Raw genomic sequence first — 26,514 nt, forward strand, 5'->3', positions numbered from 1 at the left:
GTTGAGCCCTACTTGCTCAACACCTACTTGCCGGCAACTGAGCAGCTCCCAAGACAGATGGGATCGCAACATTGTGGCCCAGCACCTGCTGTACAAACCGGAGATTCCCAACATTATAGAGTGGTGCCACCACAATTCGCATTTAATTGCATCATCACGTTTTCCAATGGAAGATATTACATCAGAGATTCACCTGCTCTCCTTGGAGCATGGGAGAGCCATCCACATTTCAGGAGTCTCCCAGATGTTCCAGGTAAGTAGGTAAGTAAATAAAATAAATATATAAGTAAACTAAAATGTGTGTTAGAAAGTAGGGAAAACAAGGCTGTATATTTGGGCCATAAGCAGGCAGGGCCGTCTTGAGATCTTTAGGGCTTTTTACTAGAGTGCGTGTGCCAAGCGGTTGGAGGCATGACCACGACCCATTGTGAATACCTCCTTACATGCTGCAAGGATGAGTGCTGTTGAAAGAGCCAAGTCTCATTAGCAGGTTAGGGCCCCAGAGAGCTCCGCCTCTCCTAACACCAAGCTTTGCAGTCTTTCAGCTTATGGACCAAAAGAAAATATGACTCCCAGTTTGTAAACATTAAACCACACTGATCTAAATAATACATCTGATCATTTATGTGTATATACATATATATATATATATATATATATACACACACACACACACACACACACACACACACACACACATTTTGCTTGGAAACTTGTACAAAGAGTAATAAAATTATGGTCCTCGGTTTAGGAGTAAACCTTCCATAGTAAATAAGTACAAAAGTGTCAATTAATACCCAAAAACAGAGGCTTCAATTTTATGATTTATAAATATTATTATTAAATATTAATATTATTTATAAATATCTAACAGTGAAAAGGCACTGCGTACAGAATAATAATAATACAATGCAAAATTATTTTTTATCTGGTCGACTCTTCTTCCCCTCCAAGGACAAACTCTTGTCCTAAGTAGTCAGAATGTCAAGGTTGCAGAGTAGTTAGCATTGCATGGCTGAGACCCTGGGTTTGAACGCATGCTCTATCTGGTTGGTATGGCTTTGTTCCATTCTCCAGCTATAACGGATTAGAATGTGCAGACAAAAATATACAGACTTCTCTAACTCTCAAATGTACTTACAGGGATTTGCGCCATCAGCCACAATCAACATGCGTAAAGAGGACAGGTTGATGTCTCTTTGATCCCGATGTGCAACCAATGCCCAGTGCATATCCCTCGACTTGACACATGCAACTTTTGCTTTAAAAGGAAACAAAGAAAGACACATAAAGGAATCTGACTTATTGGCTTGCAAACCATGAATATAACAATTGCGTAGAGAATATACGGTGCATGCAATACATAACACAATTTGCATTAGAGAACTAAAGGTGGGTACACACTAGAAGATACGCTGCATGACCAATATCGCCTAGTGTCTTCCCTTGACTCCCGGGCAGACGACATAGGGGGGTCATTCTGACCAGAACGCTCACTGCAGTTCTTTGCAGCGCAGCGATCAGGTCAGAACTGTGCATGCGCCGGCGCATGGCTGACAGCCGACGGCTATCGTTGCCTAGCGATCACCTCTGCCTGATTGACAGGCAGAGGCGGTCGCTGGGTGGAAGGGGGTGGCACAGCGGCGTTTGCCCGTCGTTTTATGGCCGCTGTCTGGCCAACACATGCGTGGCAGGACCGTGCGGGGAGCGGGCCTCAGCGGCTGCGTGATGTCACACGCAACCGCTGCGAACCGGGTAGCGACTAGTAGCTCCCAGCCAGCAAGCACAAGCTGCGCTGGTCGGGAGCTACTCCTGAAGTACAAAAACATCGCCGCTGTGCGATGCTTTTGTACTTCAGCGACGGGGCGGGCTAGCTCTGTGCTGGGCGTCCCCCCTCATGTCTGTGTTCCTGATCGTAGCTGTGCTAAATTTAGCACAGCTATGATCAATTCGGAATCACCCCCATAGTGCGTACATAGTGAACAATATTGTTCAGTGACGTCATAATGCCACCGTGCCAAACATGCAGTTTTAGACGATATAGTCCAAATTGAGCTGCATGCACAGACGACAGCTATATCGTTAACGACCCGTGGGAGGGCGCATTATTAACGATATAGTGCATATGCGCTGGACGATATTACAAACGATATCGCACAGAAAGGTTAAAATGAGCGACATTGTTTCAAATATCGCCTAGTGTGTACGCACCTTAAGTGCTTGCTACAGAGTAATAACAGAACCACAATAGTTATTATTTTTGTAAATAGAACATCCAGAATGTATGCACTTTACCCACCGTTGCTGAACAGTAACTAGAAATGATGGATCTCAGGTGTCATAACAATGACACTGACAGACTTGCTGGAAACCCTGATTGCAATCAGTGTACACTCCTTTTGACCATAGACAAGTTATGTCCAAGCCACTAGAAAATATATTACTGAATTTGTCAGGGGAAATGTGCAATTTGATATACAGCACTGCATAACACTGTATGATATACACAGTGAACAATACATAACTACTCCACGTCAAATAAAATTATTAGGATAACATAAAACTGGGATGTAATTAATATCCCAGCACTCAGGATCCTAATGGTCAGAATGCCAACGGATCCTGATAGTAAGTACTGGGGTTACGGCTTGGGCGGGGTTAGGGTTAAGCTGCGGTAGGGGACGCTTAGGGTTAGGTTGCAGGAGGTGATGGTTAGGGTTTGGGGTTAAAATACTTACCATTCTGTTAGGATCCTGTGCGCCGGGATATCGATACCAACCCATACTGTAAAATCTACCGTAGTACCTTATCTATCTATCTATCTATCTATGTTTAAATGTTTTGATGGTAAAATCTTACCATCTACCCCAATCCTTATATACAGAGCCACCAAGCGAGTTTTCGGGCCCAGTACAAGGGGGGAGTTGTCACGTTTAATTGCACACATGGTGCTGATAATTTATGTGAGAGGATGTTTTAATCCTACTAAAAAACAAAAATGTCACCACCTGAGCTTTAGGCGCATCACCCCCCAGCAGGTCAGGGCTGCTAAGCAGAGTATAACACCTGCACAGTCCTCCTTCCTGTCATCTCACACAGGACAGTGGCCACAGCTACATTTTCTCATAGACTCTCAACATTATGACCGCCTCTGTCTGTCAATCAGGCAGAGGCTATTGCAGGGCTGAGACGGCCGTCGGCTGTCTGGCATGCGCCGACGCACTGCGGCGCCGGTGCATGCACAGGTCAGACCTGATCGGATGCTGTGCAAAAACGCACAGAAGTGATCAGGTCTGAATTAGGCCCATAGTCTCTACCATTGGTCACTATGGTCAGAGCACCGGCCATCTGAGTGCTTGCTGCAACTCTTCGACTGGGGCCAGGAAATATGCGTCCAAAGACACAGAGCCTGGCCACACCTACATAACGGGAGCGACGTGCTCCTGTTATGTAGAACACTCCCTATTGCCACCCCTCGTTCTGCCCCGAAACACTGCAGCATCTAAATCATACAGTGGCTAAGGGGATACGGAGAGTGATCATGCAGGACTTATTCTGCACATGTGCAGACCCACAACATCGGAGATGTACGTAAACCATAAAGTTTACGTACATCTCTGAATCATGCCATGACTCACCTCTTTTGGGGTACCAGAACAATAAGCATGGCGATGTTTGGAGCAACAGCTTAATAATAATAATAAAAAAAACAACAACACTTTTGCAATAGTGAATAATGGGTATTGGCCATAGTGTTTTCTGGTAACTAGTATATAACAGGAGGTAAAATCTCTGCGGTACAGACAAGTTCTGGATGTTCCTCAGCTTTCACACATTTTCTTGCAGTAAATGTGTGGCACTGTGCAATCGTCCTTCTGACAAGAATAATGACAACCTCCTATTTTCTTAAGATACTGAATGCTTATTTTCCGAATGTCAAAATGGGATGTAGTCAATATACCGGCGGTCGGGATCCCGCCGGTCAGAATACCAAGCCAGGATCCCGACAGCCAAGTATGCCGGCAGCGGCGCCAGGGCTATTCCCACTTCTGGGTGTACACGACACCCAAAGAGTGGGAACAGAAATTGTGGCGAGCATAGCGTGCCCGCAAGGGGCTTTCTAGCGCTTACCGCACTTCCGACATTCTGGCGGCCGGGATCCCGGGGTAGGTATTCTGACCCCGGCCGCCGGTATTCCAACACCAACCCGTTAAAATGAGACTTACTTTACAGAATATAATATCAGACCCGAATAAGAAAATAAGGCATCAAACCCACTAAAAAAAGGTGATTTGTTTTTTTTAAATAACATAATTCATGGTGGCAGGTTAGACGCAGCAGCCTGTAATTAGCTTTTTCACCTTCATTTGTTTCTTTAGACTGAAATTAATGATAGATCATTTTAAAAGTATGGCAACCACAGTCACGTGATGTGGTGAACAATGCCCATTTTTTGCTATGTTTTCACTGTGACATCCTCCCCTTCCTTCTGCCTGCTCAGTCATGCTTTTGAGCCTGAGTCTATGTAGCACTCTAATGGGCTGATTCAGAGGTGCATACAGAAGCACCCTCACTGCGTCTATTGGGGGTGGCCCGCCATCTGAGACTTTACACATGCTGGTTCAGAGCACTTCCCTTGTGTACATCAGTGTGTGCGCAGGCACTAAAAATACTAATTGGCGCATCTTTAGACGCACCATCAAAGCTTGCTCTGACCCTATGGCTATAGGGCCTATTGCTCCAACATAGGAAGCCATACTCAGAGAATCAGCACCTGCCAGCACCTGGCAGGTGCTGATTGTCGGAGTATGGCTTCCTATGTTAAGCCTCTCGAACATTATTAAAGATCAGCCATAGGGGGATATTCAATTAGTGCCGAGTTTTCTGACAGTCGGAAAATCGGCACTAATTGGACCATTTGGTATTCAATAGCGGGCATTTTCGAAAGTTTTTTGCTCCTTTTTCACCATGCCTTTTCGACTTTTTTTTTGGTCAAATTGGCATGAGCAAAAACGGAGCAAAAAACTGTCGAAAACGCCCGAAAATTCGACAAAACACGTGGATCGACGGCAAATTTGCCGATGCACCTGGTTTTCGCCCGAGCGCATTTTTAGAAAAAACTGAAAAATCGGAACAGGCTTTGAATAGGTTGCATGTGAATTCGACCGACAAACGGGCGGAAAGTCTGTTGATTAGTTATGCACATGTTTTTTTTTATACTGTATTTAACAAATGTTATGCTAAAGCATCAAGTATTATTTTATGGGTGTAGTATGGTATGCTGGCGGTCAGGCTCCTGGCAACCAGCATACCGATGCCGGAATCCCGACCTTCGGCATACCAACCGCTGGGCGAGCACAAATGAACCCCTTGCGGGCTCGGTGGCGCGCTATGCACGCCACGCTATCTATTCTCCCTCTAGGGGGGTCATGGACCCCCAAGAGGGAAAAGAACTGTCGGTATGCCGGCGGCCGGGATTCCGGCGCCGGTATGCTGGTCGCCGGGAGCCCAACCGCCGGCAAAGTAAAGACCACCCCTATTTTATACATCCTTTGTATATCTGAGGATAAGGACAGTATCCTATTAGGTGCAATCCTTTTTTGTCCAATAAAAAAGGCATGATAGTGCAATTTTGACCAATGGTCATTATTGCGCTATACAATCATAGCCCGTTTTTATTGGCAGAAAAAGTACCTGCGGTTGCGGCTCCGACGGCTGTTTATGGCAGATTATGCTTCCGGTGCCTGAGGAACCCAAAGCATAATCCCCGATAAATGCCTTGTATCAGGGCTAATTGGATAGCCCTGGCCGAATCAACTAGTTGTGGTAAATTAATGCAGATAATTTGATACCGGCCAAATATTCCTTAACCGTTTGAGACTGTGGGATTTTGCAGAGATTTCCGCTATTACCCAGGTGACATAACATAAGTGAATAAGAAATTGGCTGCTACACCTTCCATCCATCAGGTTATTTGATTAACTATTATCCTGTACTTTATTTGGTAGTGCTTTGGATGACTTACCTCAGCTTCATCATAGGGTGCCTCTTGTTTTCTCTGTACTTACCACATTGACCTTCACTGATAGCAATGGGTTTTTGGATAGGTGGCACCATATCTTACTAAGCAAAAGTGAATTTTGTAGACTTATAGACATTGCTTCTTTGCAAATTGATATTCTATAACAATTTTTTTTTGTTGTACTTTCATTTGCACAAATTCGTCCTTTCGATAAAAACACGCATGCAGGGAAATACTGTCTGATCTCTCATGTAGCACACAAGTACTGAATAACTTTACTTTTGCGCTGTAAATTAAGGCTTGAGACCCCCTTCCAAGTATAAGTAAGTCAGCATATTTTGCATTTGCCCCCTGCTGCACCACATGGTTTCACCAAGGAGCAAAATTGCACATGCCAGCTGGATTTACTCTTCAACTAAAGCTCTACAATGGTAATTAAGGTTGGTTAAAACAGGAACGGGCTACATAGGGAGCACAGTAACATAGTCATTTTCTGATGATTGCCAAATGCATCGCTCACAGCTGCCACGGATGTAAACACTGTGAAAGTTAAGTCTTACCTTTATACTGGCAAACTTTCTGTATCCAGGATAAGGGATTCACTTTCATCAGAGAGTACGGAATACTGATCACATGCATCATGTTCATGACACTCTGAAATCAAAACACAGTGATCCTTGATTATGAAAAGGAAGGGTGGAAAGAAGTAAATTATTTTTTCAGGATAATTAATCCGTACGAACAGCAAGTCTAATTTTCTAATTTAATTTTTGCCTTCTCTAGGCATTTTCACAAGTGCACTTAAAGTTAATGTTCATAATAATTTAGAAACATGAACATTTTAAGGCGACGTGAAGTGCTCAGCACATTATCTGCTAAATATATGGTACCATGCAGTTAATCAGGAATGTCTGAGAGCTGAAACTGGAACATAACATTATATAGGCAGACATTTATGGAGGATTATATCAGGGAAACAAACATTTAAAAGAATCATAACACACATCCCTAAAAAGTTTAGTCCCCGCTAACAACTCTGTAATAAAGCAATCCTTTTTTTATTTGGGGAAAGAGTCAAATCAAATGGAAGCTGTCTGGAGCAACAAAGTTCCATGGATAAACAAAGTCCCACATGTCCACAAGAAAGACTGGTTAGGCTTTATTCTTACACACACAAAAAACAAACAGGTAGATATTTAATTGGCAAAAAGTAACACACACATTTAGAAAGTTATTTTACAATGTATTGGGTTTATGCCTACCCAATTGTCGTAAGCAAAAAGTGCATAGACTATAGATGTTTTGGTTGGCTAGTAATAATACAATTAAGCATACAATAATCATGACAACATTGCTTGCTGCTACAATCCTACTGGGACAACCTAAACCCAACCACCAGTAAGTAGTGCGTACTGAGAACTGTCCCATACTTCTAATCTGGCATCTGCAGTATCTAACCCTTACATTGTTCTACATAATCTAAGCTGTTGCTTCAAATTCTACATAACCAATTTGTTATATTCCAGGAGCACCACCGATAAATATTATGTGACTCAATTCATTTGAAAATGGGAAAGGACGGAGATATATACAATTGGATTTAAAGAATACATTGAGTCTATGCGAATTTCTGTGACAAATTCTACATAACCACTAAGCCAGTGGTTCCTAAACTGTGCGCCTAGGGACCCTGGGGTGCTGCGAGGCTCTTGCAGGGGTGCCTTGGGCTGGTGGTCCAGGACTAAATGAATTTATTTATGGTCCAAGTGATAGGTAAAACAGTGCGAGTGGCTGCCAAACATAAAACATGTGGACATCAGAAGTACAACTGTACACCGCCACATAACTGACCATAAGAATAGGTAGTCAGTCGCACAATTCACTTCATTTAACCCTAAGGATGACAGGTAGGCACAATTCACTTCATTTAATATTATTTTCAAAATATATTAATAAAAAACTTTTATCCATGAAAATAATGCACTAAGCCTTCAGGGCATTGTCTTGTGAACTAAAAAATAATTGCTATGGTAAAACTTACCTTTGATAACGCTATTTCTTCTTAGTTCACGGGATCCACAGGATAACATTGGGATATGAAGTGACAGCGGTTTTGCACCAAAAGGTCAAAGCTTTCGGCCTCCCAGCATGCAACGGGCCCATCCATATATCCCCGCTTCCTGGCTCAGGCAAATCAGTTGTTTTCCCAAAGCTCAATGCGGGAGCACCATAGATAGCCCTAATCGGGTGAGAAGAACACACATGCACACCCTTCTGTACAAGAAGGTAGAGGTTAGTGAGTGAAAAGGATCCTCAAATCATGTGCATCAGGGTGGGATACCTGTGGATCCTGGGGACTTAGGAGAAATAGCATTATCAACAGTAAGTTCTTACCATAAAGACTATTTCTCTGGCACAGTCCACAGGTTATCCACAGGATAACATTGGGATGTCCCAAAGTAAATTAGTGGTGGGGACGCTACTGATTGGACAGAAGAATCCTTCACCCGAATTCAGCGTCCTGAGATGCAAAGGTATCAAAGGCATAATGTCTAATGAATGTGTTAATGGAAGACCATGTGGCTGCCTTACATATCTGTCTTGCTGAACCAGCACGTTGTGCTGCCCATGACGGACCTACCTAATGAGTAGAATGAGCAGAGACATTAGCCGGAACAGGGAGATCAGCTTGAGAGTATGCTTCTGAGACTGTCATAAGCATAGTGTCTTATAAGCAGACACTGGCAAAGCCATCTCACCAGTGTCTGCTTATCAGCAGGACATTCTCTTTTGTGAAATCCGTAGAGAATGAAGAAAGTGTCTGTCTTTCTGATGACACTGGTACGATCCACGTAGATCCATAAGGCATGGACTACTATCAACGATGCATCTCCCGCAGAAAGGTCCGGCCACTGGAAAGCCAGGACTACAATTTCTTTGTTAAGGTGGAATTTAGACACCACCTGAGGAAGATACCCAGATTTGGTTCCTGAGAACCGCTCTATCTGGATAAAAAATCAGAAAAGGAGGGCGACGTAACAATGCCTCTAAATCTGAAACTCTTCTAGCTGAAGCAATAGCCAGTAGAAGGAGAACTTTAGCTGTCAACCATTTAAGATCCACTCATTTAAGTGGTTCAAATGGGGCAACTTGAAGGGCCTTTAGTACTAAACTTAAGTCCCAAGGCACTGTAGGAGGAACAAAAGGTGGTTGAATGTGCAGCATTCCCTGGAACAAAGTGTGCACATCATGTAGGTTAGCAATTTTCTTTTGGAACCATACAGTCAATGCTGACACTTGTACTCTCAAGGAAGTCACCCGTAAACCTTTGTCCATTCCTGCCTGAAGGAATGCGAAGACTCTGGAAACTCTGAAAGACCTAGGGTCAAATTTCCGGTCACTACACCATTGAATATAGGCTTGCCATATTCGGTGATAAATGCGATCTGAGGAATGTTTCCTTGCTCTGAGCATAGTTTGTATTACCTGTTGTGAGAATCCTCTTGCTTTCAGGATGGAAGTCTCAAGAGCCACGCAGTCAAAGGTAGTTGATCCAGGTGCTTGTGATAGCAAGGAACCTAAGACAGTAGATATGGACGTTGAGGGAATAAGAATGGAGCATCCATCGACATCCTCTGCAGATCTTTGTACCAATGTCTTCTGGGCCATGCTGAATCTAATCATATCACGGTGCCCCTTCCTTGTTTTGCCTTTCCCATTACTCTGGGTAACAGGGCGATTGGTGGAAATACATAGGCCAGACGAAATTCCCATCTCACTGACAGGGCATCCACAAATATCACTTTGGGATCATTTGTTCTTAACCTGTATGCAGGAACTTTGTTGTTCTGACGGGATGCCATGAGATCTATCTCAGGCAACCCCCACTTGTCTACCAGAGTCTGGAAGACCTCGGGGTGTAAAACCCATTAATTTGCATTCGACACACCATTCATTTGCATGAATGGTGTGTCGACTGAGAAAATTCGCTTTCCCAATTTAGGACTCCCAGAATGAACACTGCGGACTAGGCTGGAAGATGAAGTTCTGCCCACTTAATTGTGTGACTTACCTCTTTCATTGCATTCTTGGCTGGGAGTTCCTCCCTGATGGTTGAGGTACGCTACTGCCGTTGCACTGTCAAAGCGGATTTAGACTGGTTTCCCCTGAAGGATGTCCTTTGCCTGAATGAGTGCCATATATGGCCCAAAGTTTCAATATATTTATTGGCAGGTAACTTCTTTCCTTGGTCCACTGCTCCTGGAAGCAACTCGTTCCTGACACCGCTCCCCAGCCCTGAAGACTGGTATTCGATGTCAGAATTTCACAATCTGATATCCAAAAGGTTCACCCTTTGTCCAGATGGGATGTTTGTACCCACAAGGCTAATGACCTCCTTACTTCCAGAGGAAGGATCATAATCTGCGTTTTTATTGTCTGATGAAAACCATTCCATTTGAAAAAGATCAGACGTTGCAGAGGCCTCAAATGGAACTGAGCATACTCCACCATATTGAATGTTGACACTATCACAAGCATTGCGACGTAAATGGATACCCTTTGACTGTGTAGCAGTTCCTGAATCCTTGACTGAATCTTGGATATCTGTTCAGAGGTAGAAATACTGAAGACCTGAATCAAGCACAGTCCCCAAATGAGTCATCCGTTATGACAGAACCAGGGACAACTTTGCCCAATTTATGAGCCAACAGCGTCTCTGTAAACAAGCTACTGTTTGTTGCAGATGACACTGAAGCAATTCCTGAGACTCTACCAGGATTAATAAGTCTTTGAACTATGGAAAAATTCTTATCCCCTGCTGACGGAGATAAGATGCCATCACCACCATAATTTTGGTGAAAACTCTGGAAGCTGTGGCCAGTCCAAATGGTAGGGCCTGAAACTGAAAATGCTGCTGGAGGATAGCAAACTTGTCATAGCGCTGATGGAACAGTGCAATAAGAATCTATAGGTAAGCATCCTGGATATCCAGGGATACCATAAAATCCTTTGGTTCCATGGCCACAACCGCATAACCGTGAGATACCGCTTCTTGCATCCAGGCATCTGTGGTAGATTGCTGCCAGACCTGTGCAAACTGAAGAAGTCGGCCTCCCACCATGGGGTCCCCCAGGTGGAGGCCCGCACCATCAGGCTGATGGCTTATCTTCTGATTTGGAAGCCGGTCCTCTGGTAGCCCAATGCATTTTAATCTTATTAGACTTGACAGATTGAGACTGTTTGCCATAATCCTTTCCTTTTGCTATTTCTCGAAACCGAAAGGGCCGAAAAGATGGAAATCTAGGCTTGGATCTGTGTTTGGAAGGAAACTTTTCTTTCTTGGAATCTGCTTCTGACTCCAAAATACTGTCTAATTTTTTACCATAAGAATATCTCCAGTAAAAGGCAAAGACTCCAGAACCTTGGATTTTGAGTCAGCATTCATGTACGTAGCCAGACCGCTTTGCAAGCTGCTACTGCTGAGGCTGATGTGTGAGAGGCAATAGTACCCATATCAAAGCTGCTTCTTCCATAAAAATAAGATTTTACTCACCGGTAAATCTATTTCTCGTAGTCCGTAGTGGATGCTGGGGACTCCGTAAGGACCATGGGGAATAGACGGCTCCGCAGGAGACTGGGCACATCTAAAGAAAGATTTAGGACTATCTGGTGTGCACTGGCTCCTCCCCCTATGACCCTCCTCCAAGCCATGTTAGGAACTGTGCCCGGAAGAGCTGACACAATAAGGAAGGATTTTGAATCCCGGGTAAGACTCATACCAGCCACACCAATCACACCATATAACACGTGATAGGAACCCCGGTTAACAGTATGATAACAATTGGAGCCTCTGAAGAGATGGCTCACAACAAAACCCGATTTTTGTAACAATAACTATGTACAAGTAATGCAGACAATCCGCACTTGGGATGGGCCTCCAGCATCCACTACGAACTACGAGAAATAGATTTACCGGTGAGTAAAATCTTATTTTCTCTGACGTCCTAGTTAATGCTGGGGACTCCGTAAGGACCATGGGGATTATACCAAAGCTCCCAAACGGGCGGGAGAGTGCGGATGACTCTGCAGCACCGAATGAGAGAACTCCAGGTCCTCCTCAGCCAGGGAATCAAATTTGTAGAATTTAGCAAACGTGTTTGCCCCTGACCAAGTAGCTGCTCGGCAAAGTTGTAAAGCCGAGACCCCTCGGGCAGCCGCCCAAGATGAGCCCACCTTCCTTGTGGAATGGGCTTTTATTGAATTAGGCTGCGGTAATCCTACCGCAGAATGCGCCAGCTGAATAGTGCTACAAATCCAGCGCGCAATAGACTGCTTAGAAGCAGGAGCACCCAGCTTGTTGGGTGCATACAGGATAAACAGCGAGTCAGTTTTTCTGACTCCAGCCGTCCTGGAAACATAAATTTTCAGGGCCCTGACTACGTCCAGCAACTTGGAATCCTCCAAGTCCCTAGTAGCCGCAGGCACCACAATAGGTTGGTTCAAGTGAAAAGCTGAGACCACCTTCGGGAGAAACTGAGGACGAGTCCTCAATTCTGCCCTATCCATCTGAAAAATCAGATAAGGGCTTTTTCAAGACAAAGCCGCCAAATCTGAAACCCGCCTGGCCGAAGCCAGGGCCAACAGTATGACCACTTTCCACGTGAGATATTTTAATTCCACAGTCTTAAGTGGTTCGAACCAATGTGATTTCAGGAATGCCAAAACCACATTGAGATCCCAAGGTGCCACTGGGGGCACAAAAGGAGGCTGAATATGCAGAACTCCTTTGACAAAAGTCTGAACTTCAGGCAGTGAAGCCAGTTCTTTCTGGAAGAAAATCGACAGAGCCGAAATCTGGACCTTGATGGACCCCAATTTGAGGCCCAACGTCACCCCTGCTTGCAGGAAGTGTAGGAATCGACCCAGTTGAAATTCCTCCTTCGGGGCCTTTATGGCCTCACACCAAGCAACATATTTCCGCCAAATGTGGTAATAATGTCTTGCGGTGACATCCTTCCTGGCTTTGATCAGGGTAGGGATGACTTCCACCGGAATACCCTTTTCCTTTAGGATCCGGTGTTCAACCGCCATGCCGTCAAACGCAGCCGCGGTAAGTCTTGGAACAGACAGGGTCCCTGCTGCAGCAGGTCTTGTCTGAGCGGCAGAGGCCAAGGGTCCTCTGCCAGCATCTCTTGAAGTTCCGGGTACCAAGCTCTTCTTGGCCAATCCGGAACCATGAGTATGGTTTTCACTCCTCGCATTCTTATTATTCTCAGCACCCTGGGTATGAGAGGTAGAGGAGGAAACACATAAACCGACTGGTACACCCACGGTGTCACTAGAGCGTCCACAGCGATCGCCTGAGGGTCCCTTGACCTGGCGCAATATCTTTTCAACTTTATGTTGAGGCGGCACGCCATCATGTCCACCCGTGGTCATTCCCAACGGTTTACCCGCATTTGGAAAACTTCTGGAAGAAGTCCCCATTCTCCCGGGTGCAGGTCGCCCATCGGAGAATCCTTGTGGCTTCTGCCATCGCCATCCTGCTTCTTGTGCCGCCCTGTCTGTTTACATGGGCGACCGCCGAGATTTTGTCTGAATGGATCAGTACCGGCTGGTTTCGAAGCAGGGGCCTTGCTTGGCTTAGGGCATTGTAAATGGCCCTTAGCTTCAGAATAATTATGTGAAGCGAAATCTCCTTGGAAATTTCTTCCCTGTGTGACTGCACCCCAGCCCCGAAGGCTGGCCTCCGTGGTCACCAGGACCCAGTCCTGTATTCCGAATCTGCGGCCCTCTAGTAGATGAGCCCTCTGCAGCCACCACAGCAGCGACACCCTGTTTCTTGCCGACAGGGTTATCCGCTGTTGTATCTGTAGATGGGACCCGGGCCATCCCACAGGTCCCACTGGAACGTCCTTGCGTGGAACCTTCCGAATGGAATTATGCTTCGTACGAAGCTACCATTTTTTCCAGGACTCGTGTGCTTCCACTGGAAGAAACACTCTTTTCTGGTCTGTGTCCAGAATCATTCCCAGGAACAGAAGACGTGTCGTCGGGACCAGCTGTGACTTTGGAATATTGAGAATCCAGTCGTGCTGTTGTAGCACTTCCCGAGAGAGTGCTACCCCTACTACCAACTGTTCTTTGGACCTCGCCTTTATAAGGAGATCGTCCAAGTACGGGATAATAAAAACTTCCTTCTTGCGAAGGAGTATCATCATTTCGGCCGTTACCTTGGTAAAGACCTTCGGTGCCGTGGACAACTCCAACGGCAGCGTCTGGAACTGATAGTGACAGTCCTGTACCACACATCTGAGGTACTCCTGGTGAGGAGGGTAAATGGGGACATGCAGGTACGCATCCTTGATGTCCAGGGAGACCCTGTAATCCCCCTCGTCCAGGCTCGTAATAACCGCCCTGAGCGATTCCATCTCGAACTTGAATCTTCTGATATAAAAGTTCAAGTATTTTAATTTTAAGATGGGTCTCACCGAACCGTTCTGTTTCGGTACCACATTCCATTGTGGAATAGTAACCCCTTCCTTGCTGAAGGAGGGGCACCTTGACAATCACGTGTTGTGATTATAGTGTTGAATAGCCACCAACACCGCCTCCCTGGCAGAGGGAGGTGCCGGTAAGGCAGATTTTAGGAAACGGCGGGGGGAAGAACGTCTCGAACTCCAGCCTGTACCCCTGAGATACTACTTGAAGGACCCAGGGATCCATGTGAGAGAGCCCACTGGGCGCTGAAATTTCTGAGACGGGCCCCCACCGTACCCGGGTCCGCCTGAGCAGCCCCAGCGTCATGCTGTGGACTTACCGGACGCAGGGAGGACTTCTGCTCTCGGGAACTGGCTGTGCGCTGCAGCTTTTTCCTCTACCTTTGCCTCTCGGCAGAAAGGATGAGCCTCTAGCCCTCTTGCTTTTCTCGGGCCGAAAGGACTGTACTTGATGATACGGTGCTTTCCTTTGTTGTGGGGTAGCCTGTGGCAAAAAGGTCGATTTCCCAGCAGTAGCTGTGGAAACGAGATCTGAAAGACCATCCCCAAACAGTTTTACCCCCTTATAGGGCAAAACTTCCATGTGCCGATTCGAGTCGGCATCGCCTGACCATTGCAGAGTCCATAACCCCCGTCTGGCGGCAATGGACCTAGCGCTTATTTTTGATGCCAGCCGGCAAATATCCCTCTGTGCATCACGCATGTATAAGACCACGTCTTTTATATGCTCTATTGTCAGCAAAATATTGTCCCTATCCATAGTTATTTTCCGACAGGGAATCTGACCACGCAGCGGGAGCACTGCACATCCATGCCGAAGCAATGGCTGGTCGCAATATAATGCCCGAGTGTGTGACTATATCTTTCAGGGTAACCCCCTGCTTTTTATCAGCAGGTTCCTTCAGGGCGGCCGTATCCGGAGACGGTAGTGCCACCTTTTCTGATAAGCGTGTAAGCGCTGTATCTACCCTATGGGGTGTTTCCCAACGTGACCTATCCTCTGGCGGGAAAGGGTACGCTGCCAATAACCGTTTAGAAATTATCAATTTCTTACCGGGGGAAGACCACGCTTCCTCACACACCTCATTTAATTTCTCAGATGCAGGAAAAACTACTGGTAGTTTTCTGTCACCAAACATAATACCCTTTTATGTGGTACCTGGGGTATTATCATACATTTTTCATTGCCTCAATCATGTAACGGGTGGACCTATTTGGAGGGTACACTAGTCTCATCGTCGTCGACACTGGAGTCGGTAACCGTGTCGACATCTGTTTCTGCCATCTGAGGTAGCGGGCGTTTTTAGAGCCCCCCATGACATTTGAGACGCTGGAACAGGCACAAGCTGAGTAGCCGGCTGTTCTGTGTCGTCGACCTTTTGTGTAAGGAGTTGACACTTTCACGTAATCCTTCCATAAGTCCAACCACACCGGTGTCGATCCCGCAGCGGGTGACATCACATTTACAGGCATTCGCTCCGCCTCCACATCATTATCCTCCTCATACATGTCGACACAGCCGTACCGACACACAGCATACACACAGGGAATGCTCTGACAGAGGACAGGACCCCACAAAGCCCTTTGGGGAGACAGAGGGAGAGTATGCCAGCACACACCAGGGCGCTATATATCACAGGGATATCACATATAAAGAGTGTTTTCCCTTATAGCTGCCTATATATATTGTATACTGCGCCTAAATTGTGCCCCCCCCTCTCTTTTTAACCCTTTTTGTAGTGTATTGACTGCAGGGGAGAGCCAGGGAGCTTCCCTCCAACGGAGCTGTGAGGGAAAAATGGCGCCAGTGTGCTGAAGGAGATAGCTCCGCCCCTTTTTCGCGGACTTTCTCCCGCATTTTTATGGATTCTGGCAGGGGTTAAAAAGCACCTATATAGCCTCTGGGGCTATATATGGTACCAGTTTGCCAGCCAAGGTGTCAGTATTGCTGCTCAGGGCGCCCCCCCCCAGCGCCCTGCACCCATCAGTGACCGGAGTGTGAGGTGTGCATGAGGAGCAATGGCGCACAGCTGCAGTGCTGTGCGCTACCTTGGAGAAGACAGAAGTCTTCAGCCGCCGATTTTCCGGACCACCTTCTTGCTTCTGGCTCTGTAAGGGGGACGGCGGCGCGGCTCCGGGAACGGACGACGAGGTTCGATCCCTCTGGAGCTAATGGTGTCCAGTAGCCTAAGAAGCCCAAGCTACCATCACTTAGGTAGGTTCGCTTCTTCTCCCCTTAGTCCCTCGATGCAGTGAGCCTGTTGCCAGCAGGTCTCACTGAAAAAAAAAAACCTAACAAACACTTTCTTCCTAGGAGCTCAGGAGAGCCCCTAGTGTGCATCCAGCTCAGCCGGGCACAGAAATCTAACTGAGGCTTGGAGGAGGGTCATAGGGGGAGGAGCCAGTGCACACCAGATAGTCCTAAATCTTTCTTTAGATGTGCCCAGTCTCCTGCGGAGCCGTCTATTCCCCATGGTCCTTACGGAGTCCCCAGCATCCACTAGGACGTCAGAGAAAATAGCTGCCTCTTTGATATGTGCAATATGGGATTTTTGCACTCTGGATGCCATTGAAAAATCCTCCAATGCATCAGCCCAGGCTGCCATTGCTTTTGCCATCCAGGCTGAAGCCATGGCTGGTCTTATGATTGTCCCAGAAAAAGATAAAATGATTTTTAGAAAACAATCTATCTTCCTATCCGTGACATCACTTAATGAGGTATCGTCGATTTTCGCACCAATCGAATGACATGCCTATCTACTTTGGGAGCCACCTCCCTTTTTAAACAGTCCCCAGCTGGAAGAGGATAATAGGAATTCCATTTCTTTGGAATCCTAAACTTTTTACTGGGCGTAACCCAGGCCTCTTGCATAATTTTCGTCAGCTGATCTGACCCAGGAAACTCAGTCCTAACTGTTTTGGGTCGTTTAAACACAAATGCCTTAGCTTTTAATAAAAGCTCTTCTGCCTCTTCGAAGGATAGAATGTATTTCATAGCACTAATTAGCTCATGCATGACCACTGAGCTGAGGCCTTCCTCCTTGTCTCTGTATGAAGACCCAGAGTGCGATAAGTGCTCATTCTCCGACGAGTCCTCATCTGAAACATGTGTAGACTGTGAAGATGTTGTTTCATGTCTATGTGATTTACTTACCACCGGCCTTTTCAGCCTGCTTTTGTTGAGAGGCTGCCAATTCCTGTGCTGGATGTGAAAAACCCTAGGTGGAATGTTGCATGTAAGGGTTAACAGAGTGACCTATCCCCGGTATAGAAGATGGCATTATCCGCTCAGCTATACTGGATAATGTCTGTGCAAAAGTAGCCCATCGGGGTTCAACTTGAACCTGTGCTTGCCTCGGATGATTTAAGAGGCTTCGGTGAAAGCTAAATCAATTTGCACATAATCCATTCTGAACCAGATCCTGAGAGGTTAACTCAGCTTTGCAGGACAAACATGAAATGAGTGTTGGTGCTGCTGTGGAATGTGTATTTTCCTCACCCTTGCCGCTCTTAGACATGATAAATAAATCACACACATGTAGTGTTAACTACACAATTTGTGACTGTAAACACTTTAAAATTTGTTAAAGTGACATACAATCTGACCCTACCCTGCTTTGCACCAGCATTGAGGATCGGAATACACAGAAAACTGACAGAATTATAGTAAAGTCAGCAATCACACTAGCAATCAGTTATCGCTAGCAATCACTAGCAATCGGTTATACATTAGTATAATAAGCAATATGAGCACATTATCAACTACAAACACATTTCAAGTATGTAGTTACTGCATTAACTTATCCAAAGTTTTAACCGTATTCAGTCGCACCCTGCTTTGCACCAGCATTGAGGATCGGAATACACAGAAAACTGACAGAATTATAGTAAAGTCAGCAATCACACTAGCAAAAGAAACCAGCAGCAGTAGTTTTCAAACTCATATGCATCAGGCACTTATCCAACTATTCGTACCCAAAGGTAGATAGAGACTTAAGGGGACACTTACTAAGCACTGATAAGAGCAGAGAAGTGAGCCAGTGGAGAAATTGCCATGCTGCTTAGTAAATGTCCCCCTCAGTGCTGTATCACCCGGCTCAGGAGAGTGGGATACAGGGAGACTTCATCCCGCTTCCAGGATCGATCAATATGTTAGCGAACGCTGAGTGGATCCAGACGCTAATAGTGTACACACTCGTTCCGTGAACCTACAGTGAACACAGACGCTCAGGTGAACAGTGATGCACCAGTCCCACAGCTGCCTATGCTGCGATTGGGTCTTTTTGGATACACAGCGTCTCAGACGGAAGCGGGAACTCAGCTCATGGCGGGAAACTCGGGAGGAAACTAGCCATGAACCGGGGGGAGGGACGACTTCCACACTGCTGACATCAACCCTAGGGATCGCGGCCTCATACTACCCCTGGAGCCTATGATCCTTAGGGCCTAGCACTGGTGCACCCGAGGTGGCAGCCACGTCAGGGACTGTTGGTAGTCTCCTCCCAAAACAGTGCAGCTGTGTCAGTGTTCCCCTACTAAGCGGAACCGATGCCTTACCTTCTCCCCGTGTTCCAGTCACAGTCTGGTAACGTCTGCTGGACTTGCTAATACATCCTACACAGATGCCCTCCGAAACAGCACTGTACATGTGGGTAAGCATTATCGCAACCCGGTGGGGAGTTGTTGGAGCGACTCTTTCTAAGATACGTATAAGACGCTTTTTAGACAAGGTCGCTCAAAAAAAATAGTAAGACTATAAAAATAAAATAAAAAAAAAAAGCTTATGGCTGCTAAAACCAGAAGCCCATTGACCATGGTCCGGCTCCTGCAGCGCCAAACAAAAAACTGATTTGCCTGAGCCAGGAGGTGGGGATATATGGGCGGGCCCGTTGCATGCTGGGAGGCCGAAAGCTTTGACCGTTTGGTGCAAATCCGCTGTCGCGTCATAATATCCCAATGTTATCTTGTGGATAACCTGTGGACCCTGACGGAGAAAATTACTGTTTAATAAGGATCATCATTCCAGTTACACCATCACTGTGAGCTCAGTTTTAAGCACCAGCTACCCTGCTATGACTATATCTGTATAGTGATATACAAAGTTAAAGGGATGTTTTGCTTTAGAAAATGTTCACAGTGGACAGGCTATTAGTAGACCAGTTCCAATGATACAATCTACCAAATACCATTTTGCTTGTCAGCCACAGAATGAAGAACATAATTATTTGTGACATTCCCAGAACAGAAATTATATGAATAATGATGGCATTAATATTCATTTTTAATTCTATACAGTACACTTGATACCAAATTCCACCCGAGAAACACACAAAATATCACAGACAAATGCAGAATGAGGATATTATTCTGTGAATCCATTTGGAAAATTTGCATCTTCTTCAGTTCTACATTTTTTATGCAAATGTAAAATGTCTATTTTCATATAAGGAATCATACTGAAGCTGGAGTGTAAGGAACCCCTTTATAAATCGGCACTGGAGCTTTGCTTTTTCCTATCCCCAGCATCACAGTCAGGAAGCCTGGAGATTACCATTACTTATAAATCAGATTAAACAGAAAGGCGATCCTTGTTTGTTTCTATGTTACATGTGAGAAGTACTGAAGTTATGGGAGGTAAGGTTTTATGGTGGTAGTGCGATAATAACTGCACTGTGCCGAATAAAAGATATGTATTAGATATGCTGTGGGCAACAACACCAAAACAAAGTTATATAAGGCCTACTGCTTTTATACCTGTCACACCCCCACGAGTATGCCCAATGAACAATGATGTCAAGATATAAGAAATCACCATTCACACAGATATTAGCATCACTTGTGCAACATAACATAGCTTTGTTACTGTATTGGAACATAAAAATAGTTGGATGCTTAGTTAAGTGAAAGGATTATACAGTATAAACACCCGCATTTTTATGTCATTGTTTGTAATGGGGGAGATAAAGGTTTAGTAATAAGGAGATGGCATATAGTTGGTTAGTTTGAGTGTCAAATTAGTTAGCTAATCAGGAGTAAAGGGAAAGGGTGTTAGGAGCGGTCCCTGCAGCTCTCAGCGCTGGTGGGTCCCGGTCATTACTAGGAGACCATGGCGCCATGTCACGCTGACTGCGGAGGATCCTTGTCCAGACGGTTGCCAGTCAATGGGCTCCATCACGGCCACACTGCATGATGGTCCCTAAGCAATCGGGACACTCTTCTATTACTTTGAGGGTGGCAGCCGTGCATTCTGGTCCCAGCTGTTACTAATTATCCTTAGGGGCCTGTCTCTATGGGCAGTATGGGATTGGCTTAGCCTCTCTGCCGGTTATAGCTTCTGTCAGCCAGAAGTCACCTGCCCTGCTGTGGTTCTGGTAGTTATTCTGCCAGTTACTATAGACAATCTGCCCTGAATCTTGCCTTAGTGGGTTCTGTATCCCTGCCTGTTCCCAGCCTTCGTCTGGCCCTGGGTTTGTTTCTTTGGCTTTTTCAGTACCTGCCTAGTAGTTCCCTGGCTCCTGGCCTTTGCTTCCTGCACAGTCAGCACATAATTACTCCACTTCGGTTCATTCCTGTTTGTTAGCGGACTATAAATTGTCAGGAAGAGCATCCATCTTCCTCTGTTCCAATTTTGTGATACCCGCCGGTCTGACCTCTTTAGGGGTCTATCTATTTTTTATTTTCATTGGAATGTATTTTGTTGCTTATCTTTCAACATGGAAGTAGCAGTTAGGTGGAAGAAGCCTCTTATTAGCACAAGAGTAATATGGTGGCACCCCACCCTTTGAAATGTCTCTACATCAGGGGAGGACCTGGTCTCCATCACAGGGAGGGGCACCTGCTATGCCAGTTAAGGGTGATAGACAACCAGCCAATCTTGATTGCGCTGGGTTGGATACCACCCAATTTATTTAAATACCTTATTAGGCTGTAGCCAAGGTTCCCACTGTTTTTTCTTGCCACCCTTACATGATTATAATTCTAATCTGATTAATAAATTGTCTGTGACCTCCTTAATCTGCATTTCTGTTGTTGGTGTAGTTACTTCTAGTTAGAACGTTAAGTTATTTATATGGCATAATAGAACCACTGGGTGACTTAACGGTATATTTGGATGTAGTGTTTATATTGGGACACTTTATATTTTTAGTCTTAATGAATCACTTCCTCCACTTGAATACAAAAATCAATGCTCAATGTCTTCTACACCACCAACAAAGCCAGTAATGGCAAGAGGAAATATTACCCATCGTAACACTGAGCACATATGAAAAACAGCAGCTTAACTTTTGTTCCTGCAGATCACATTCGCTGCGTGCTTCATAGCAACACAAGTGCCCTCTGGGTGTTCTAGCATCCAAGTCACCTTCAAGCATCTACTTGGAATACATTTCTGTACACTAATTAGATGGAAACATGAGATTATAAAGTCCACTCTGGCAGTTTTAGAGTGCAGCGTTGAAAGTTCCTGTCTCTGCCTGATTTGCCTTTAATGATGCAGATTTCTTGTCATATAGGGGAAGTGTTTGAAAAATGGAAATAAAGGTGTAAGGGCACTATCAACTAAACTATGTCAATCTTTAAAAGCCTATACAGGTATGGGGTAATTTAATCCAGGAATCAGTTATACAGAAAATACAAAAGATTAAAATGTAAAAAATATATCTAATTACAGTAACTACAGTTGTGATTCCGCCTACTGTAGCTGTCAAGTTTCTAGGACAAGATGGTGGTAGATGGGAATAATTTACATTTGGTACTCAGAAAGTTAGGATGGAACTACTAGTGGCAAGTGCCTTACCAGTCTAGGTAATAGAGCCCATGCATGTAGTTGACACCGATGTTGTGTAGTTCCGTTTTTAAAAATTATTATTATAATTATTACTATGGGATGTAGTTATGTGACCGGTGGTCGGGAGAGCACCGGTCACTATAACAACACTGGAATCCTGAGCACTGGACAGCCTGACAGTCGGCATGCCAACTAACAGGGACTAATAGAACCTGTGGTGAGCACAGTGTGCCACTGAATCCATTGTGTGGCGAGCGCAGCGAGCCTGTAAGGGGCTTCGTTGCACTTGTGCTCCCCCCCCCCCACCGCCATTCTGGAGACCGGGATCCCGGGGTCATAATGGCCTGCCCCTGTCTTACAAACAATATGTGTAAATAAGTGACATTCTGCCTGATTAAGGCACAACTTAATGAGTAAACAGGATGCAGTTAATTTGCCGGCAAAGATAAGAGAACTATCTGCTTTTTAAGGATCACAGTTGTACATGTCTTATGAATGAATCAGATATACAGGGGATGATGCTGAGCTTCATGCAAGTAGTTGTTTGGAGAATGTTGCGATTTTTTGACACTGCACATGCTCCGTAGCGGAGCTCATACATCAACATGTGAGCCAGAGTCATCTGCAACTGCACTTGCGGCTGAATGGCATAGCCACATTTAATTCCATACGCACAGTGCAAGGGCAATTGTGTCTGGCTTGCGAGCACCTCTACATTGGCCCCATAATTCTTAACAAACAACTGACACAACAATTATTTATTTCTAGATAAACAAGACCCTTATGAGGAAGCAAATGTATTGATACCACTAGGACAACTAGGACATTGAACAACGTCAGCCTTATCCTGGACAGATAGAGGGAGTCATGCTGGGATCATTACAAGCATCAAGAGACCAGTGGATGTGAGGATTGATGGAACACAGGCCAGGTTTTCCACTTTCATTTATGTCATATTTATGACAAAGTCCACTCAAAACTAAATATATAGTTTTAGGTGGAGTAATCTTGTATCTTAAAGATTATTGTTGCAATACAGAGAACACACATCATAGAACAGCTTAATATCCCTTTAAGTGAAGTGAACCTGGAAATTAGCAATATTCAGTAAAAATACAAACACTATGCAATTACCACACAATGTTGATGTTACATAAAAGTTTTATTCATAGAACTACCTAAGTGGAGTGGGGTGGAAAATGATCTCAGACAGATGCATTAGATGTCGCACAGTGTGTGCTTTGTGTAAAGATAAAGGCAGGTGTACGGGATAATGAAGTAATTGGTACATGAATCACTAGTCTGGTTTTTTAGTGGACGGTTATTGTTAAAGCATAGTGGCAAGCAAACACACTGATGTAGTCCTGAAATCAGGGATTACTGTCAGCTTCATATGCTTTTAAAAGACTCTTTGTGGAAGAAAAGATGTAAGTAACCACACAAATGCAGTATACCAGGTGCTATTGAGACTTCTGTTTGCAGAATGAGCCCCTGCAAAGAGACTTCAATTTACTCACCATGGACATCTCATCTTGCAGCATGACAAAGCAAATTGTCATGACAATGCACAATAAAGACTGCTAAGATCTAAAAAGTCATTTCTGATCCCCTGCAGTGGGGGCTGCATAACCGCTGCAATTACCATGCATCTTATTGTGTACAAGATGAGGACGACGGGCAAACAACCATTCTGTGCAATGGTAAAATTGCCATCCCTGACAATCCCATAATTTTTTTTGAAAGAAAGAAAGAAAGAAAGCTTTTCCAATGTGATAGATTATTTATAAAACTGCGCTTCCATGGTGCAGTGTTAGCGCTGTGATGTATGCAGTCTTTAGTTTTGCACTAATGTGCTGTTTTCATGGGAAGTGAAAGTCTCTCTGCATTAAGACTGCGTGCTTGGCAGGAATACAGATACAGGAATAAAATATTAATTGTGATTTAAGGAATGGAGAAGGTCAGGGGACAAAACCCTCCTTCAGGCAAAGACTTGATTTTTACATGCCCACTTAAGTGATGAAGACTCTGGCGGTGATACAGATCTGATCGTAGATGTGCGTTTCTCTGACATGCGGGGGGACGCCCAGCACAGGGCCTGTCAGGCCCTACTTCCCCTGCACGGGTGTGAAAGCATCGCACGGTGGTGATGCTTTCGCACCAGCCAAGTAGCTCCCTACCTGTGCAGCCTAGCTGCATTAGCAGACGGCTACCCGCCACGCTACGGGTCGCAGTGCGCCTGAAAGGGCTTCAGACTGCGATCGCTGCCGTTGCAGGCCCTCTGTGCGTTGTTCAATACCTGGGGCATAGTGTATGGCACTTCAGCTCCTACACATCCCAGCATGCTCTACCACAATTTTAGAATGCCTTAACAGCAAAACTGTAGCAGTGCATGCTTAGATGTGTAGTTTAACAACAGCTGGAGTGCCAAACATTGACTACTCCTTCTTTATACAATGAGATTATAGATAGATACCAGTATAAAGGTGTCTTTAATACTGGTATCTAGTGACATTTCTAGCAATGTAATGAAAACATCCAAAGATATAATAGTGAAATGTTAGACAGTTCCACGCAGAAACAAGTCATATTATAGGAGAAAAATGTAAAAGCCTGATCCAGAATCCGATAACCTAGGTACAGAGGGCGAAACTACAGGAGGAGTTCTCATTACCCTGTATGTGGAAGTGCACATACAGTATGCTTCCACAAGGCTAAAGTAAATGCACAGTGGACACATATTTGCTAAGGTTCCTAAATGAGGCCCATGGTCTTCTCCTTGCTCCTGTCAGTGGGGTGTACACTACACACCTAAGGGTGGGTACACATTTGCACGATGTCGGCACGATTTGCTATATAGGCAAGACAAATCATCTACATCATGCGCTCTCGCGGATCCCATGCAACATCTTCCAGTTGGCTCTCCTGCACGGGCAACTAGAAAATATCGCATGTGACCCGATGCCGTGTAATGAAGGCTAGAACAAGATTTGTTCCGACGTTCATTAAATCGGGCTAGTGTGTGCCGGCAATCTGTCATTATGTGGGGCGAATGGAAATCGCCCCGACCATCGTCCCGGTTGCAGGTCATCCTAATGTATACCCATCCTCAGACAGGTTTTCCTAGAACATTGCTGAATAGCAGAAAGTTACATTGTTTTACCTTTCCACCAACACATTACTGAAAGCAACTAGTTCTATACAGGTCCAACTTGTCTGTAGACCAGATTCTACTACCTATGATCAGCCACTGAATAGACTTACAGATGTGACCACAAACAACATTCCTCAATACGCCGTGTGAGACACCTGGCGCAAGTGAGCTGACAGCTCCTGTCAAACTCTGCTAATTATAGGAGGGTTTTTTTGCTGAAAATGTAGCAAAGCAATGCAACTTGGAAGCTCCAGGAGACTGTCCTGATTTGGAACACTTGTATAATGTGTGTGACTGAGCATATGACGCACAATGAACTTGGCATACAAAAAAGCTGCCGCCACTGCATCGAAGCAGATTCAGAGACTCAGTCGCACTCAGATATATACGAGTGTTATATAACAAATTAATCAGCACAGTCTCCTCAAGTGTCCTAGTTGTGACTAAGATGCACGTTTGGCAAAAATGACACCGGACACTAAAATGATGTATGAGGACATATCTGTATTACTGTAAACAGGCATATTTTGTATTAACAAACATGCAGCATAAGACCGTATACAAATGTCATGACCTAAAGCACAATACAACGTAATATACCATTTACGAATGTAAAACTAGCATAAAAAGACCCAGCTGCAGTAAGGCGAGGTTTGCATATGAATTTAAACATACCGTTAAGATTCCATGCCACAGACCCACGTCTTTCTTGAAATCCAACACGTTCACAATGGTTTCAGCTATATGGAGAAACAACAAGTTTTTAATAATTTTTTTATTAGAAATAGAAATAGGAAAAATATTTTAAAATACAAGGAAGGAGAAGTCATTTACTGGCCCGGGGGAGAACCATTGAATGCCACTTTTTGTACAACTTTCTTACTCTTCTACTTATACTTCTTAGATCCACATGAAACTCTCTGATATGTAAAACATCATCCGATATTTATGTAAAGCATCATCTATATGTAACACATCCGAACAAGCTTTTGTTTCAATGCCACCTAGAGACTTGCAACTTGGGGCAGCACAGATGGTATAATGGTTAGCA

The 26,514-nt window shown here is 44.9% G+C and overlaps 1 protein-coding gene across 6 annotated transcripts in view; it reads right to left on the reverse strand.

Annotated features, from left to right (window-relative positions):
- DIP2C (disco interacting protein 2 homolog C) overlaps positions 1-26,514 on the reverse strand; it is an 820,289-nt gene that overhangs the window by 266,177 nt on the left and 527,598 nt on the right. For all 6 annotated transcript variants that reach the window (XM_063921929.1, XM_063921931.1, XM_063921928.1 and 3 more), the window contains 3 exons: positions 26,139-26,203; positions 6,583-6,676; positions 1,142-1,261 (listed from right to left, as the gene is read on the reverse strand). In XM_063921929.1, coding sequence (XP_063777999.1) covers positions 1,142-1,261; positions 6,583-6,676; positions 26,139-26,203 — 279 coding nt within the window. The remainder of the gene's footprint in view (positions 1-1,141; positions 1,262-6,582; positions 6,677-26,138; positions 26,204-26,514) is intronic.

The sequence above is a fragment of the Pseudophryne corroboree genome, chromosome 5 (assembly GCF_028390025.1).
Source record: "Pseudophryne corroboree isolate aPseCor3 chromosome 5, aPseCor3.hap2, whole genome shotgun sequence".
In the NCBI taxonomy this organism is placed as follows: Eukaryota; Metazoa; Chordata; class Amphibia; order Anura; family Myobatrachidae; genus Pseudophryne; species Pseudophryne corroboree.